The sequence below is a fragment of the Rhipicephalus sanguineus genome, unplaced genomic scaffold (genome assembly GCF_013339695.2).
Source record: "Rhipicephalus sanguineus isolate Rsan-2018 unplaced genomic scaffold, BIME_Rsan_1.4 Seq215, whole genome shotgun sequence".
In the NCBI taxonomy this organism is placed as follows: Eukaryota; Metazoa; Arthropoda; class Arachnida; order Ixodida; family Ixodidae; genus Rhipicephalus; species Rhipicephalus sanguineus.
The window spans coordinates 437,913-455,758 of record NW_023614786.1 but is presented as its reverse complement, the minus strand read 5'-3'; the positions used below and the strand labels follow the sequence as shown (position 1 = coordinate 455,758).

General features: G+C 44.7%; 1 protein-coding gene across 1 annotated transcript in view; it reads left to right on the top strand.

Annotated features, from left to right (window-relative positions):
- Positions 1 to 17,846, top strand: part of LOC119376726 (cytoplasmic dynein 1 intermediate chain 2-like) — a 59,493-nt gene that overhangs the window by 16,711 nt on the left and 24,936 nt on the right. Inside the window, 4 exon segments of the mRNA XM_037646465.2 lie at positions 1,342 to 1,395; positions 14,744 to 14,944; positions 15,517 to 15,673; positions 16,925 to 17,024. Coding sequence (XP_037502393.1) covers positions 1,342 to 1,395; positions 14,744 to 14,944; positions 15,517 to 15,673; positions 16,925 to 17,024 — 512 coding nt within the window.

Genomic DNA, 17,846 nt, shown 5'->3' with positions numbered 1-17,846 from the left:
AAGGATAGACCATCTCCATAAAGCACTATAGCCTCAGATATGAATGTTTCTAATGAACTGCTGTTATATGCTTCTATTTGATGAGGCTGATGTGTAAAACTGTCACCTACTCTTTTGTTTTCCTCCTGTCCTTCTAAAGTGATACATTGGGATGAAGGTACGTTCTCAATCCTCTTGTCTGCACTCTTGTTTCAATGCACATTTTGGTTGGGCGGGGAAGGTCACAAACTACATTCAACATGCTGTTTAAGGCATCAACATCCGTTTCTTCCTGGTTGCTAGACTTGCATCGTCAGCATTCACATGTACTTCGCTATCCATCTGCGAGGATCTGTGCAGGCTTCCCTTACACCGAACTCATGCCAATGCTGCTCAGCTCACTCGCTCACTCATTGACTTCTCTCTCATCTCTTTCCATGTTACGTTGCTCTGGCTGCTTTGCTCTTTCATTTTGCATTTCTTTTTTCTTGCACATTCACTCACGTTGCATCAACACTCAGCTTGACTTTTTTATTTCTGACAGACCTGCAGAGCTTGTTGAAATCTCGGGACATGTCCTGCACACAATGTGTGCGTTCTTTGCCTCTTTTTTCCAACCAGCCATGCTTGGCACCAATAAACAAATGATGTTATGCCTTTAAAAAAAAAAGGCTGGTCTTCTTACATATTACTTGACCACAAGAAATGTTCACCAGTTGCTTGTCCTAGATGAAGTTATCGCCTACGCTAGAGAAGCTGACAGTAATACCTAATTACTTTTTCTCCGCTTTACTGTCTGTCCACTACTGTTACCTTTTCCACGCATTTTCTCAGTGAACTTGACTTCATTATTGAAAGATGCCAGTTGAGCACTGTTATATAGCTGGCGCAGCCTTGCCTCATAGGTTAAAAGTAGTGCTTGCTATTCACAAAAAAAGGAGAACTGATTTCTTCTCCCTTTGTTTGATGGCATCTGTGTGCAGGGCTTTATATTGCCTCCTAATTTCTATGGTTTTATAATGAATGCTGCTGGCTGAGAAATAATTTTTTTCAAGAGATCTCTGACATTCCAGTGAAGTCCAGTAGGAACGTGCAGTATTAATTTTTGCATGCTGACTGTGCCAAGGACAGTATCCAGCTTTCTTGATGCTTCTTAATTGGTTCGGTGGCCCCTGACTTCTCTCCATTAGAGCGAGAAGGCAGCAGTGACCGTTCCGCGAGTGTCTCTATTATTTTTTAATGTAAGTGTGTGGTTGTATTGTCTGGGGCCATTCCAACACCTTGACACGTGTCTTCTTGCATCTTTCTTTTTTTTTCTTTTTCCATTCCTTTTTATCCACACCCAACAAAAAACTCACAAAGACGACGGTCACTTTGTTTTTCCTACCGCAATAGAATGGGATGACGAGTTTCAAGGTAGGTTCCACTGGCCAGCACGCCATTCTTGTGCCCATATTCCTTTTTTTTTTTCTCAGTTAAACTGCTTGTGAGCTTATGCCCTGCTTTGCCCAGGCTTTTGTTTTTTTCCTTGAGCTTGTATTGTCCCTTCTGTCTCCTTTCTAACCTTGACTGGCTTCTTCCCTGTTATTGCTGTTTGTGCAGCATTTGCATGAGCCCTCATTTAAACTGTTGCAATGTACACTGCCGTACATTCTAACCCAGAATTCTAGCTTCTGCCATGAAAGCAACCTTTTACTGCCTCCATGCTCGTGTGCCTATGTGTTGTGACTCTGGCATGCTTGACATCTTTGCTTGCCTGCTGGCTGTTGTCATCATCGTGGTGGCACATTCTTGCAGATTAACTGGCTTTTTAATTTCTTGCCTTGCACTGTTGCCCTTGCTTGTGACGTGTGTGCTCAGTGTTATTGTTCCACTTGTGTTCCAATCTCCCTTATGTGATGTGTCCCCACTGCATTGTAGAGGTGCCCTTCCTCAAAGTCCTTCTTCAGTGTAGCTGCTGCTATGTGGCACATCAGTTGTGGTCTTACTAGCTCTGAGAGCTGGTCCCTTTCCAGGAAGGCTGCGTTAAGTTATGCTTCTAAGGCATCATTGGATCCTTGCTTGAACACATGCGACACGGTGTTGTGGAGAATGTGGTTTAAGGTCATTCGTGCATTGCATTTTGACACTGCTGCCATTTTCACTCTTATGTCCAATCGTTCAGTCCTCACATTGTGCACAGCTTGCGTATGTGGGCTTCAGCTCTTGGGAGGCAAGTGGAATGACACCGTTGCCTGCCACTGCTGCTGCTGCTGCTGCCTGATGTACACCAAGAAATGTCCTTGTGTTACCTTCTCTTTTGCCAATGGAGGACGAATAGATTACTCAAAACAAACCTAAGGATATAGTCGTCACTTCAGTTTTTTTTTTGAAACTAGGCTGGAGATCACTGTCTAACCGTAGTTTTTTGCGCTTGCCAAGGGATACCCGCTGTGGCAGCTTAGATTGCAGGGGCGTAGCCAAGGGGGAGGGTTGGGGGGGTTCACTTCCCCCCCCCCCCCAAATTTTCAATTTTGCTTGCGCATATACAGTGAAACCTCAGTGATACGAATCTCACGGGGCGCGACCAAAAATATTCGTATCATCCGAAATTCGTATCACCGGACAGCGCGCAAAATTAGCATGCGACAAAAGAAAGCTGGCGTACATTTTCATTTATTGTTTTTCACGGCCGCAGCAACGTTAGGAAGAACCCTGAATGATTGTCAGTCAAGTTTTTAGATGTCGGCAATCATACCAGCACTCGTAAATGCACGGCCCGTACGCGCGTATTCAATTAATGAACCAAGAGCGTTGTGACCCGCGACAGCAGTAGCCCCTTCTAAATTTCAGTATGCTTTTTTGCGTGGCACAGGAGTACTGCAGCGAAAGTAACAAAAGAGGCGCTTTGACGCGATGGATCAAGACCACAAAATTACAAAACCACGGTTCTGTGTTATGATTTTGTTATCGCGAGGTGTTGGGGATGTTTTTTGGATATTTACGGCCTTGCCCGCACAAGTGCGACCTCAACGGTCGCGCATGTTGACGTTGTGAGGCCTGACTTCTTCGCCAAGACCGTCCTCGTTTTCTTTCGGTCATCGTCCACCTTTCATAGGATGTCTGATGCACGAGGCAGGCACGTGTAAACACAGCACAACGACAGCAGCCCGCATCGACGCGTTAGAAAAAAAAAAGCACGGCGCTAATGTCTTCTGTAATCTAAAGGCTAAGGCACACGGAGTCACATAAGAGCCCCAAAGATTCGCGCACACAATCTCGGAGGCCGTGACGCGTCACTGAAGGTTCATTCTGACCGTAAGTGTTTTTCTTACACCCTGATTCTGACGATTTCGCGGTGCGGCGCGCATGTCCACGCTTGCTTTCCCGCGCTCACACGTGCTTGGCGCATCTTCCGAGACAGCGCGGACAGCACCTCTTCGTACCTGAGCGGTAGCGTACGTTCGTATCAAACGTCGCTGGGTGAAAATCGGTTCGCAACGACCGTACTCCATTACATTGCAGGCCAATGGGCCATGGCCGGGACCAACAAAAAATTCGTATCACCCCGAAATTCGTATTAGCTGTGATCGTATCACCGAGGTTTCACTGTATACATGCACACATACAAACGCACGCACGAAATCATAAAGTATGGTTTGAAACAAAGAATGCACAAGCCACAAATTTGATGTCTCAGCCCCTTTAATTAAGAGAAGGAAAGATGGGCTATGCAGTCATTGTGGGCCAGTTTCAGTCAAGCACCTTCATATTTTTATTTAGTTATTTTATCATAAGCGAATAAATATTAATGCAAGCTGTGTATTAAAAATAGTAATACAAGTTGTGGGAACCAATGCTTGTTTTGATTATTCATAGTTTTGAAGAAGCTTGGTGTTTGCTTGGAAATTGACCATGCTAGCACTATCTTGAATATGGCCAAGCCACGTTAAAAAAAAGTCCTAACTTTATGCGTTCCATCATTCCCACTATGACGCAGTGCCCTTCTAAGAACTCGGATAGATATACTTTAGGGTAGACCGTTTATTATAGCGTCCTTTAGCATGTAGCATCCGCTAGGGTAGCAGTATGTCATAAAGCACTCTATGGTCCCTGCCTAGTACAGCACTAAGCACCATTGCAACTTTGCACCACATACTTTGCAGTGCATTCAGAAGTCTACAAAGGTCGTTTTGGATTGTTCATAGCTTAAATGGAGTCTGATATATGCCTTTCACATGACATTTAAACAATCACACCAGATCCAATATTCTGTTCATTCCACATTTACAAGTAAGCAAACTGCATGACAAGACCAGAATTTCTCTGCAGCATTTACAACTGCGCTTTGCAGCCATCAGCATGCTGCCATTTAAGCAGGGCTTTTTTCAGCTTGTAGTACCTAAACATTGTTATCAGTTACAACTTCGTGCGAAAGTCTGTGTGCTGCAAAAGCAGTGCGCAGTTTTTCAATAGTTCTGTCAGTTGTCGTTTATGCCATCAGGATGACCTCCATGCACTTAAGTGTGTCAGTTAACACACCAAAACGGCCGATTCTCAACGAATGCAACGTCCAGATGAACTCGTTGCCACCGGCGTGTCAGCCAACCCCATGTCAGCAATGGCTTTTCTTGTGGAGCATTTTGTGTCATCTGAAAAGTGCCACATTGCTTAACCAGACTAGAAATGTCCTCATCTCATCTCACCCACCAGACATAGCTACAAGTGAGAATTTTAACGCATGTTGTTTGGTTATCTTCATGCAAAAGGCAAAACATTGAGGGATGATGACTTGGTTGTCACACGCTACAAATTTCTCGTCAGTGGACAATCCACTTCGTCTAATGAAATAAGTAGACAAAGCACTATCTGCCATGAGAAAATATTCCAAAAGCCAGGGGAATTCATCTTAAAACTTTCAATCACCGGCTTTACTCAAATAAAAAAATAACAAGAGATAGACGTTTCGCCACCTATACGGGTGGCATCATCAGTACACAAATGACATCAAATGAGAGAATACATCGTGCTTATATCTTGCCGTAAACATCCGGCAGGGGGCCACGATGACTATTGCATGCAGTTTGATTACGGTGAATGTACCATGACTCAATAAATTTTTTTTTTCTTGGGCCCCATCGTTGCTCCCGCACCAATGTCATCGCATTATCGAGATCGAAAACATGTCCTTTCGTCAGGCAGTAGTCAACTAATTCCATCTTGGCACGTGTTGCATGTGTGGCCTTCATGACATCCCTTGCGTGTTCCTTGATGTTCTGGTATGTTCTGTGATGTTCCGGTATTCCTTGATGTTCTTGATGTTCGGATGTTCTGGTATGTCGGGGCGAGGGCGGTTCATTGGGGACAGCCGTATACCGCAAATCTTGCGATAGCGGCAGTGTGCTGAGTTTCGACTCGCACCATCCTGCCGAACACAAGTATGCTGTTGTGCATGCACTTTGTCAAGCTGCGACGCGCTATCGTCGACGCAAACCCTGAGGAAGCGTGAAGAAACAAATGTTGCCAGTGTCTTAAATAAATGTGGCTACCCTCAGCGGTTTGTCGACGATACGCAACGCCGCATGCGAAGACCTCGCGAGAGTAGGACCACTAAGGCAACTTCTTTTGCGTGCATCCCATATGTTCGCGGTGTGTCATAAGTAGTGCGTAGGGCCTTACGGCCTTTGGGTGTTTGAACTGTTTTTAAACCCATACGCACGCTAGCAAATGTGTTCCCAAAACAAAAGGACCGCACCCCCCGGACGAACAAAGTGGAGTTATATATAAGGTGGACTGCATGGACTGTGATGCCAGCTACATCGGCGAGACGGGGCGACGACGCCATACTCATCTCAAGGAACACGCAAGGGACGTCACGAAGGCCACACATGCAACACGTGCCAAGACGGAATTAGTTGACCACTGCCTGACGAAAGGACACGTTTTTGATCCAAATAATGCGACAACATTGGCGCGACAGCAACGATGGGGCCCAAGAAAATTTATTGAGTCATGGTACATTCACCGTAATCAAACTGCATGCAGTAGTAATCGTGGCCCCCTGCCTGATGTTTACGGCAAGATATAAGCACAACGTATTCTCTCATTTGATGTCATTTGTGTACTGACGATGCCACCCGTATAGGTGGCGAAACGTCTATCTCTTGTTTTGTTCTCATGTTGAGTAAAGCCGGTGATTTAAAGTATTAAGACTATCTGCCATGTTTGTTGGCCAGCCATTTCATATGTAGGCAAGCACTTTTGACAAAACAGGATCTGTCCCTTCTGTATGTTGGCAACACACAACAGCACCTGGTCAACAGCAGAAAAGAACATAATCTGAAACCTATTTTTCATTTGGCAATGACAAGTGCAAAAGAGCGTCAGCATTTCCAATACCACTGCCTTTTCGATACACCCGCTGATAGTTGTACACTGCTAGCAATAATGCCCAGCGTTGTGTTATTGCATTACGGAGCATTGTGCTACAGCATCTTTCAATGAAAAGGCACTTGGCACGCTTTGCAAAAGACAGGAATGCTACCTTGTTTAAGCACTAGCTTGATAGCAGTGCTCTTAACTGAACCAAGCGCTTGATCAAAAACTTGTAAATACCATTCCAGTAATATTGCAGCAATATCTTGGCACACCTAGTGCATACCAGGCCAGTTCATCTTCACAGCTGCCAGCCAGTTTCACCCAAGCAATCCAGTATTGCTGGTATCACGGGTTTTAACGACCACTAGTGGAAGCTCCTGGTGCGGACCTTGTTCTACTGAAGCTATTAGCTTCTCCATAATGGCAAGCTAAGAACTGCCATACGTTTTCAGCTTCAGTTTGCAGGGCTCTAAAGGTAGACTGGGCCAATTCTTCTTGTACAGGCTTTCTGGCACAATTGAAAGTGATGCTCCTGTGTCCATCTGCATGAAAACACCTTCTATGCCACTTGGAAGACATAATTCATATCATCCTGCGCATTCATCACACAAGTAAATATTGTGCAACACCAGCTCATTGTCACTGTCATCCACTGCATTCGTAATGCCCTTACATCTAGCCTTGCATATTTTAGCTAAGTGTCCCTATTGCTTGCAAAGATGGCACCGTTACTTGCAGAACTTGCAGATTGATGCATTGTGGACGGATGCGCACCGAAAACATTCTGACAAGTGAAACATTCTGATGTTCGATCCTCATTGTGGCATACCAGCTTGTCTGTTCCGCTCTGCGTTTCCGACCGTCCAGTTAGCGGCCGACTGTGTTTACTGGTTGCACACTACTGGGCTGAAACTCCCGACTTTCTCTCCACTTCACAATGTTGCATGCACTCTTGAATGTTAAAGTTCCCCTCTTCAGCAAATCTGCTTGCGCTGCTCTGTCACACAGTCCAACAACAAAACATTCCCGAAGAGCATCATAAAGGAAAGTTCTAAAGTCGCATGACGCCTCTAGATGCCTAAACTTAACGGAAAATATTGTTACAAATTCCCCTTCGTGCTGAAAATTGGAATTAAACTCTAATCTTTCAGCAGTGACCAATGGCTTCAGAATGCCATGTGCTCACAGTACTTGGTGCTTATAGGTCTTCCTTTCTGGCTTTTCTGGCTATACCAGCGTTTTGCTGATAGGTCTTCTTCTCAATTGCCATGATAAACATGGAACCCTTCAAGTCGTCACTCGCCTCCGAGGCCTTTAGGAAGTGCTCGAACCTCTGAACGTAGGATACAAAATCCTCGTTGCCATCCTCAATGAACTCCTTGAACCTTTCGAGTGCTGCCATCCCGAGAAACAGCCTCACCTCACATTGGATTTCTTCAGTTAATTTGCATACTTATTAATACCGTCCTCGTCGCCATCATGTTTCGGTCGCGATGGGAAAATGGAAAAGTCAGAGCGACAGCATCAAGCAGATTGTTGTGCAAACTCACTACGAAAAGACTGAACTACAAGCACAGCCGTGCAGGGCTGCTCTTATTACAGGGACCGTGTGAGTCCAACTCACCGATGATGAAACATAAGCAGACATTTGATATGCACATACACTGGCGAAATGACTCCACATGGCTGATGCAAGAATGTGGTGGTGAGCATAACATACACCAGTAATCTAGTGCAGCTCTTGTGCTCTGCCTAAATTGAAGCTCTTGACAAGCACCCCATTTAAAAATATTTGTGGTATTTTACCTTTGCCTTCATGAGTTTGCTTAGTTCCTATTGTTGAATCTGCCGCGGCAAAACGATGGCGGGAAACGCCATGCCGGCACAAGACGCGCGAAGAAGCGGGCGTAAGGCGGGGCTGCTCGTGAGCACGAAATAAAGGAAAAGGAAAGAAGAAGTGTTCAACCAGGGCAACAGGGTGTCGGCCTCTTCTCTGTCGCTGCATTATTGGTGCCGGAAACCCAGGAGAAGGCCAACATCCTCCGTACCGATGCCATACCGAATGAACAAGTTACGCAGAGATCGAGGCGACCTTCGCGGTGCCACACCCGACTCCTGTCCGAGGCCAGCGAGATCCTCCTGCAAGGCACACTACCGTCTTCCACCGACTTGCAGGAACTCATCAACGAGCTTCGCGACAAGGACTCCGCTCTCGCTGAACTGGACAGACAGATCGCCTACGCCCTTGACGGTGAGAAGTTTGACGAGGAAATTACGGGGCGATTGAGTACCACGAGAAGATCGTGAAAGCCGTCAGCAGACTTCGGTCCGCGCTTGGCGCGCGTGCATCGGTTGGTCCTACCGTCATCGAAGCCAACCAGTCGAGGCACGCGTGGACAAGAGATGGATCCAGCAATTCCATGGGAGCAGCCCACTCGGACGTGACCAGTCGAAACCTCAACGATCAGCGTAGGCCGTGAGCACCAGGCCTACAAGACGCCCTGCCGAACCTTCAAGTACCCGTCTTCAGCGGCGAGAGCAGTGAGTGGCCGGGGTTCTGGGAGCACTACGAGGCGACCATTAACACGCACCCCGATCTCACCGGTATCGAGAAGTTCGAGTACTTGACTACTTGGCCGACACTGCGAAGCGAGCCATCGAAGGCATACAGCTGAATGAAGCCAACAACAATATCACCGTCAAGGTGCTCATCAAACGATATGGCCGAAAAGACCTCCTCATCGAGGACCACACAGACAGCTTGCTTGCCATTGAATCGGTCCAGTCACCATCACAAGTATCTAAGCTGCGCAACCTCTACGGAAAACACAGTTCAGGAATGACTGTTTGGACGGCCTTTGCATGCCGTCTGCAGAGTACGCGGTTGTTTCGCATCGACTGCCGACGCGCTCATTGCCAGAGGACCAGGCAATCTTGTACCGTAAGCGCACGAAAACCGACGCAGACGTCGCAGACTCTGCGGGGCAATCAAACGAAGAGCAAGTGAAGGCAATCCTAAAGTTCAATAAAGTGGAAAGTCAGCGGCAGAGACGAATGTCAGGTGAGGAAACTACTTCAGGGAAAGCGTCAGCAAACCGCAAGGCAACGGACACCTCAACGTCGCCTCATCTACCGTCCACCATAACAGTGACAGCGCAGTCATCATCGCCAGGAGCTACTTCAAGGCCTAGACAGACCGTATGTCCTCTCTGCGGCATGCCAGTAGACGTGACGCGTGATTGCCTAGCCACGACATCAGAGGAGGAAAAGCGCAGACGGCAATCGAGGCAGGTCATCTACTGGGACGAGCCTCTTCCTCCTGACGTCGAGGACTTGTGGAAGTGGGCATCGGAACGTCCTGTTCTTTCGGACCATCACTTTTCACGTTACCCGTCATTGACATATGAAGTCCATAGAGGCGTGACAGTACATGACCGCCCTCTAACGCAACTCTGCGAGGACACCAAGGATGCACGGGCGCGGACACCCTGGTACCTCCTAACCGGCAAGCACTTCTTGCGGCTACCAGCAAGAACTACCGGCTATTTGCATAGTTCCACCGCTCATGACCTGCGAAGGCTTGTGAAGTGTGACCACGAGCTTCTGCAATGGTTGTGGAAAAGCAGGAAGAAAGAATATTTCCTTCACCTGCGCTACGCTCATCAGTGCCATCCATCTTTGTTCCGACTGCACGTTGGCGACGTTGATTCTCCAGAATGACAGTGTGCCGGTACTGCAGTAAAACTCAGCAGAGTGGTTAAGGCGTATCCAGGTAGAAACGGCATCTAGAGAGATTTTGAACTCGCCTACCCAAACGGCCATCAAGTCCGGCGCACGGCTCATCGGCGGTATCTATTGGAAGCAAGCGACCACGCCGCTGCCCCGGGAGGATGTTGAATCTGCCGCGGCAAAACGATGGCGGGAAACGCCATGCCGCGCACAAGACGCGCGAAGAAGCGGGCGTAAGGCGGGGCTGCGTGAGCACGAAATAAAGGAAAAAGAAAGAAGAAGTGTTCAACCAGGGCAACATGGGTGTCGGCCTCTTCTCTGTCGCTACACCTATGTTGCACTACATACAAATATTCTTAAGCAAATACTGTTTTTTTTTACTGCAAGTAGTAATGATATGCTGACGTAACGTAATCTTGACTGATGGTATTGTGAATTGGTTGTGCAGAATTTAGTTACAGCATCAGCTATGACACAAAGAAATGCTCTAGAAGCAAGTAATTGCACCTTTTTGTAGGAAAATATGGTTATGGGAAGCTGAGTAGGATTTTTTTATAGCACTGTATAAACATCAACTAGGAAGTTGTAGCTGTGTGGAGTTGGCTGTCCTTGGGAAAGTGGACATCTGTTAGGAACTGGGCCGGCCATGGCATTCTGCTATAAAAGTGCTAGAAAGAAGGGTAATTCATATCCACAGTGACCACATTCTGGAGCAAAATGAACATTACTTGTATACTTAGACTTCAGTGGCGTAAAAGCTTTGTGTGTTTAAATTTTCAATGGCTCATCATTAAAGCATCCCTGGTATCCTCCGAGGGCACAGGTGTAGCTTTGAAATGTGCTGCCCTGCAAGTCATTCACCAGGAGTGCAAACTCATCAAAGCAAGCTCTGGGGCTGGCCATGTCCTTTCTTTCCTCTTTCAGTCATTGTGTGTGCGTGCGTGTCTGTGTCGGCAGTGCAGCATTTTGTGAAATCTTTATATTTTAAATGTAGGCATCTGCAGCAGCAGCAGTAGGTGGTGTGGCTTCTTGTGCTCACGTGCAATGTATAGTGTTCGAAGTCCCACAGCAGCCTTTAAGCCATCAGGAGCCTTCTGTTACTTACGTAGTGGCACACTTTATGTGTCTGTAATGCACTTTTCGTTGCTATGCTTATCATTCTGCATAGCACCCTTAGAGCTGCTTTTTATATCATTTATTTGCTTCTTTGTCATTTTCTGCTACATTAGTTTTATTCACTATGCTTGCATTCTCAGCAAAAATTGCATTAAGGGTGTCATGCTGTCTTGGTTGCTCTAGCATGGTTATTACAGCCATATGGCTGAGACCACAGACATAGCAAAAGGACTGTAGGCAGCACTTGTTCTTCACTGAGTCTTCAAAACAAGAAGCCACAAATTATGTGCAGTGGAACAGGCGTGTAAAAAAACAGTAAAAGAATACCATAAAAAACTGCATTCGGAACATATTGACTGATGCAAGTTTGGCTCCATACTACACCACTGAAGTATACTGAAAGGACCACATAAGGACCTGGGTCTATTTGGCGTATGTGCTAATGTAAAGAAGCTTATTAACACAGGATAGCCATTTGCATTTAAAACAATGAAACGGCCAGAAAAGCTTCTGGTGAGCTCATGATTATGTCGCATAACATTTTGCAAACACTGCTGCTTTCAATAAAGTCTATCTTAGTTTTATTCATGTAAATGGATGGGTTGCTTACTGAGTGCTCTTGTTTGTAGTTATTAAAATGTTTTGGGCCAAAACCCAAGATATCCAAATGGAAAGCAGATCATTTACATTCATTCGTCTTCAACTTAATATATTGAAAGGATGCCTTGTGTTCTTTTGCTATGTCCTTGTCTCAGTTGCACTGCCATAACTCTAAATCAATACCACTTCTATGTATGGCTTTCAATACTTTTGCTCCAGCATGCCCAGTTAAAAGCATGCCATTATTTTTATTCTCTTTTTTGACAATATGGCTGGGTCTCTAAAGCACCTTTTCTTCTTTCCAAAAATGTGCCCCATGGATCTCCACAGTTGATGATGGTAAGAGATCATTGCCAAAATATTTTTAACAGCATGGAGTTTGACGCCATATGTTTAAGCAGCACAAAGCAGCATAAAGCATTTTTTTACTTCCAGTGACACAGCTCTGTCCTAAGTATAGTGCCTATGTGCCCCTGTGCATGCTTAAAGCTTAGGATTCCTTGTTAATACTTGGCTATGTGTTTACATCATTTGTAGCTCACTGTGCAAAAATAAGTCCATCAGATGCGGGTTGTCCATGTATAGTGGTTCTTATAGCTCCTCTTAGCTCTCAGCATTCCTTATACTTTTCTCTTAAGTTACTGGCTTTTAGAAAATTTTAAATGATTAAATGTACCTATGCATGCATATCTCTGTGAAATGTGTAAGCGGCAGAAAGCTTTATGCTGCAGTACTTTTTTAATTTAAATTTCGTTCATCAGGTGAATCGCTGAAGGTTACTGGGCATTCAAAATTGGAAGCAGCCAAGGCAGCATGATTACTGGCTTCCTGCAAATTCAGCAATGCCAATTTTAGTGAAAGCTAAGGACAGCATTTATTGGTCCAGGAATGTAAAATTTGTCTACCATGTATCACAATCGGAAGGCTTCTAGGATTGCTTTATCAGTAACATTTTGATTTTGCACTTACATTTAACAAGCTGCTCTTAAAAGTGGAAAAAAAAAATTGTCTTCAGGGCTATACAAAGGAAATCCTCCTTTCGGCACTGCGTAAGAGTGTACCAGCAGTTCAGAAAGCATTGCTTCTTAAACAAAGTACAAATGAAGCTGTGTATGTGTGTCCTTTCACATTGTTAGGCATTCATGTTGCCTTCAATTATTATTACAGATCAGCAACTGTGTCGGCATTTGAAATGTCATTCAATGCCTTTCTAAATTCACGATGATGCATATCTGGCATAAGACAGATGCTATCATGCTGTTCTCGATGGTGTCAAATGTGCATGCTAGAGGCTACTCAGTTTTGGTGCCATAGCAGGCCTCTTGAATAAGCTTTATGTTAATAGCCATTAAAAGTGATAATTTTATTAGCAGTAAGAGCTGGAAGCCTTTCATACCATTGGTTTAACATTAATATTGTGAGGTATACTACTGTCATACAACAACTTTTGGATATACCACTTGCAGTGATCGTGGTTTAGCATAACATACAGTGTGTTATAATGGTATCAAGAAATCCAAAAAGACAGACATTCAGGAGAAGGGGGTGCATGAAGTGATGAGAAATTTGTGAACAGGGGATTTCACTGGAGCAACCATTTGCTGAGAGTTGCTATGTTGACAAAGACAAGTCCACTTGTCAAAGCACTGATTCCAGTGACATTCCCTGTTAACGATTTCTCATCACAATAGTTAAGAAACTCATGGTACCACTGTCTATGCAAGCTTCTTAAAGACCATTGCAATGAAACTTTGGACTGCATAAGACGCCTAGCTTCAGAAAGTGCAAATACAGATGGCAGTCTCCATACAAAATTTTGCTTGATGTATCAATGGGTGCATTACAAAAAGCTAGGAAGAACAGACATTTTGATAATGAAAGTAAAAAAACTCCTCTTGGCAGAAAAGGCACAGTAACCAGAACGTTGAGAATTGGTGGAGTGACCTGTCATGGGAGATTTTGGAGATTGTGTGGCACATTATATATTGGCTGACCGCCAGCTAGTCATTTTGCCTGCTAACATGCTGTTTTAATTGATGGTTAAAACAGAGTGATACCAACTAAGGTAGTGATTAAAAGGCTGAGTTAATTAAAGGCTGCGAATAGACAAGTTAAACAACCTAACATTTACAGCCCTGCCTAAATTTCTTTGATAGTTTATACTGCTCATTTAAAATAATTGTCAAGGTGAAATGTTCTTGTGATCGCACTCTCAGTGACACCATGGGAATGATGTAGTAAGGTGCAGGGCCAGGGTGTTGTTAAATGTACCTTAGCCTCAAATGTGTTCACAGCTGCACTAGGAAAGCTTTCTTAAAAGGAAATATTTGGGAGAATTTTCATTTTGGTCTCGTATGTCATGCACATTCACAGTTAAAACTAATGCACACGATGCATGGACTGCTTGTCTTTTCTCTAAAATAAGCAGCCCTCTAGAACAGTTTGCATGTGATACATGAACACACCTATGTGATTCCTTACGTGTAAGTAAACAATAATTTTGACATTTACAACAAGAGAAAACTGTATTTTAGGCACTGTGTTCGCTGATCCACTGTGATGGAACAGTAGTCACCAGATTCAAAGGCCCTGGCTCTTGCAAGAAATGTGCCTCCTTAAACCTCCCATTCCTAGCATTCCCATGCACACAACAGTACTCTAGCATCGATATTAATTGTAAGATAAAATATATCAACTGTAAAAGACTCTATGGGTCAAGCAACCCCTGTGTAGGAGCACCAAGATGGGATATTTCTTGTGTCAAACTTGTACTGTATGCACTTAATGTGAGGGAAGAAACAATACAGTGTCAACAAATTCTAATTGCTGCACTGGTGCATGACATTTGATGCTGCATTGTACCAGTTAAAAATACGGCTCTAGGAAGGTCAGTGCATGGTAGCGCAGCTCAGGGAGGCAACACTTGGGAGTCTGAACTTGGGCTGTGCTTGTTCACGGGCAGTGTTGACTTTTGGGGACGTCCTAGCGGAAGAAGACGGCTCCTCGCTGGGAGCAGTGGTGGAGGGGGCGCTACCTCTGCATGAGCCACACCAGCACAAGGTGACAGGTCTGCCCCACATCGAGCCTGTACGGCCCGCCCAGACACCTGCCGAGGGAGCCACTGATGGACACAGGGCAGCTGCAGAACAGGACAAGCCTAAAGGTGTGTGAGCCTCTTAGCCGTGGAAGTTCTCGCCTAGCACTGGAACCTTAAACCTTGACAGCTGATGTCCAACCACAGTTTCCAACTCCTTTGCACAGTGCAAACCCGTGCTAGTAGAGTGAAATTTTGGAAAGAAATGGGGAGCCATGTAGGATCTGTGTATGTAGGCCATGTAGCCACGTAGGATCCCTGAGCAAGGTATTAACAGCATTTTATGCAGCAATGGACAGTTATCTTTTATAGACGATGCTTTTTTTTCCCCAACAGTGCGAAAATACACCATTAAATGAAACACACAACTGTCACAGTTATGTACCATCCCATGTGGAGTTGCCTGTTCCACTTGATTTAAGGCTTATAGAAAATGGCTTCCACCTCCTTTCTATAAAACATTCTGTACATATATTCTAATTTGCAGAGAAGGTTTCATCTGAGGTACCTTGAAGTGTATGCGACACATTTTAGACATCAATATTTTTGTTTATGCTTTGGATTTATATTTGCTGTCTTAGTGTGTACAGTTCTGCATCAGCTTCACGAAATGCTGAGAGGTGTGCTGCCTTTGCTTACAGTGCCTCGTGAACTGAGCGAGGAAGAAAGGCTGCAGATCCTTCTGAGCGACGACTTCCGCAGCTTCCTGTCCCGCTCTGCACGTGTCATTGAACGAGCACTGTATGAGAATGTGGACATCTGCATCGACTACAGTGGCACCACAGAAGAGCAGGACAGGTGGGCTTCTCTGCTGCACTGAACTTGTTTAGTACTGCATTGCAGCGCGTGTGTAGCAACCTTACTTTTTGGGTCTTAAGGGTTGGAGGTCCCTACAGCCCTGCAGAAGGAGGAAAATGTGCAGTTCTGGAAGATACTTGACATTTTAATTAGCTCGCATACAATCATGCGTCTTCAATACGCTGCATGATTTACCTGGAATGAATTATATTAGATGTGCGGATTTTGTTGTGAAGGTTGTACCCTGTAACGCTACTAAATAAGGCAAAAAAAAGAGTGCTGAAACACATTATGGTTCATTCTAACCATGCTGAGGTGTTTAGTAACCAACGCATCGTTCTCAAACAATGTTTAACTTTAACACTGTTGTAAAGCCTTCGTCTAATATGGCTGCAGGTCAGATCGAATGAAAATTGCCCCAGTGTGTCCTGCAAAAGATTGTATTGTGTAGCAGAGCACTCATCCACCATGACAGCAAGCTTACACCATGGGATCACATCACCTTTTTCATACCTTGCGACCAGTCTTGCAAGGAATTCACCTTCTAACTGTACTTGTGTGTTGTGAATGCAGTTTGCACCAAACAGTCTGTCTGGTTGTTTGAGGTAGTTTATTTCTGCAATATCAAACACCCTGTTATAACTTAACCTTTTAAAGTGGCATTTTCCAGACTTACAAACAGGAAAGGAAATGAGTACTTATGATGAGCTAAACCTTTAATTATATGAACAATTCTCAAAGCAGTTTTCTGCACGATTTCAGTGCATACATTTCTATGTCATGTAGTGCCAACTGTGCATTTCTTCTCAGAAAGCAATAGCGAGATGATTACTGCAAGCTTATCAATGTGTTCATGTGAACTTGTACTTGAGGTGCATTATGCGAACTACCTGAAACATCTTTCCAGATACCTTGGGACAGGCTTTTGTGCATTTACATGACTTTGTATGTGTGTATGTTTGTGTAAAAATGACCTTATCATTTCACTTCCTCTTTAGAACTACTGTTCATGCTAACCAAAAAAACCTTGAGAAAGTTGTCTAAGATCTGGCCTAAGGTTTGTGGAAGCCTGTCGTGTACTCTTCCTTGTCCATCTTCCATGTTCTGCCAACCTTTACTGTCGTTTATGGGTGTGGGTGCATTTCAATAAGGAGTATGCTTTCAGTACCAATCCTTTGTGGTTATGGCTGTAGCTTGTATGGTGCATGTTGCATTTCAAATCTCGACGGCACTGCTCCTCTGTTTTCCCAGTGATGACAAGAGCGGCATCAAGCTGTCCATGAACAGGGTGTTCGCAGATGACCGGTGGTCCAAGAACAGGATTGTCACCAGTTTTGACTGGTCTTCACAGGTACTCCCTCTCCATGGTGACTCTCCTAAATGGGTTGCTGGACAGAAACATAAATCCTTTGTCAGTGCCTAAAGCAAACTATCTTGTCCATTCGTCATGTGTTCGCTTTGTATTTGCTGTAATGTATTTTTAAATATGATATCAGTTGGTACATTTAAAACTGCTACAGAACATTTTGCATATCTTGGATTTACCTCAGTAAACATTCACAGTATACTGTCACTGCAGTTAATTATTTAGATTGCGTAGCTATGCTAAATTTACAGACTGCACTTATCAGTTTAGTCAACATATTTTTGTGTAGGGTGCAGCATTAGCTGAAACAGGTGCTTGGGCAAGTTGGTTCATACTAAGACAAGAAGAAACAGTGCGAAAAGTCGGAACATTTTTTGAAAACATGGAGGACGCTTGATCTTCGTGTCCAAGAGTAGAACGCGATAGCATGACGGGACCCTGTTCGCATCGCCTTCTCAATTGCTACCTGGCTTCACCTCTCGGTGGACACCTAAACCGTGCTGCTAGGAAATACACGTCTGTAAATTGGTCTTTTCAAAGTATCATAAAATGCCTACCGCAAGTACAGTTGCAGAGTGCCCGCTACATCATAATTCTTCTTTTTGCGAGTTGGTGAGGTACCCACTATGCAGCCGTAAGGCAACACGCCCACCTTCGCAGCTGCATACGTTGTTGATGCTGTCGTTGATAATGATAATTAATTATGCCTGTGTGCTTTGTAATTGGTGGCCTTTAAAACACCCATTCGTTGCGCAGTTCACATGTTTTGACCTTGGGTGTATTATGCACTTCTACCAAGCAATTCGG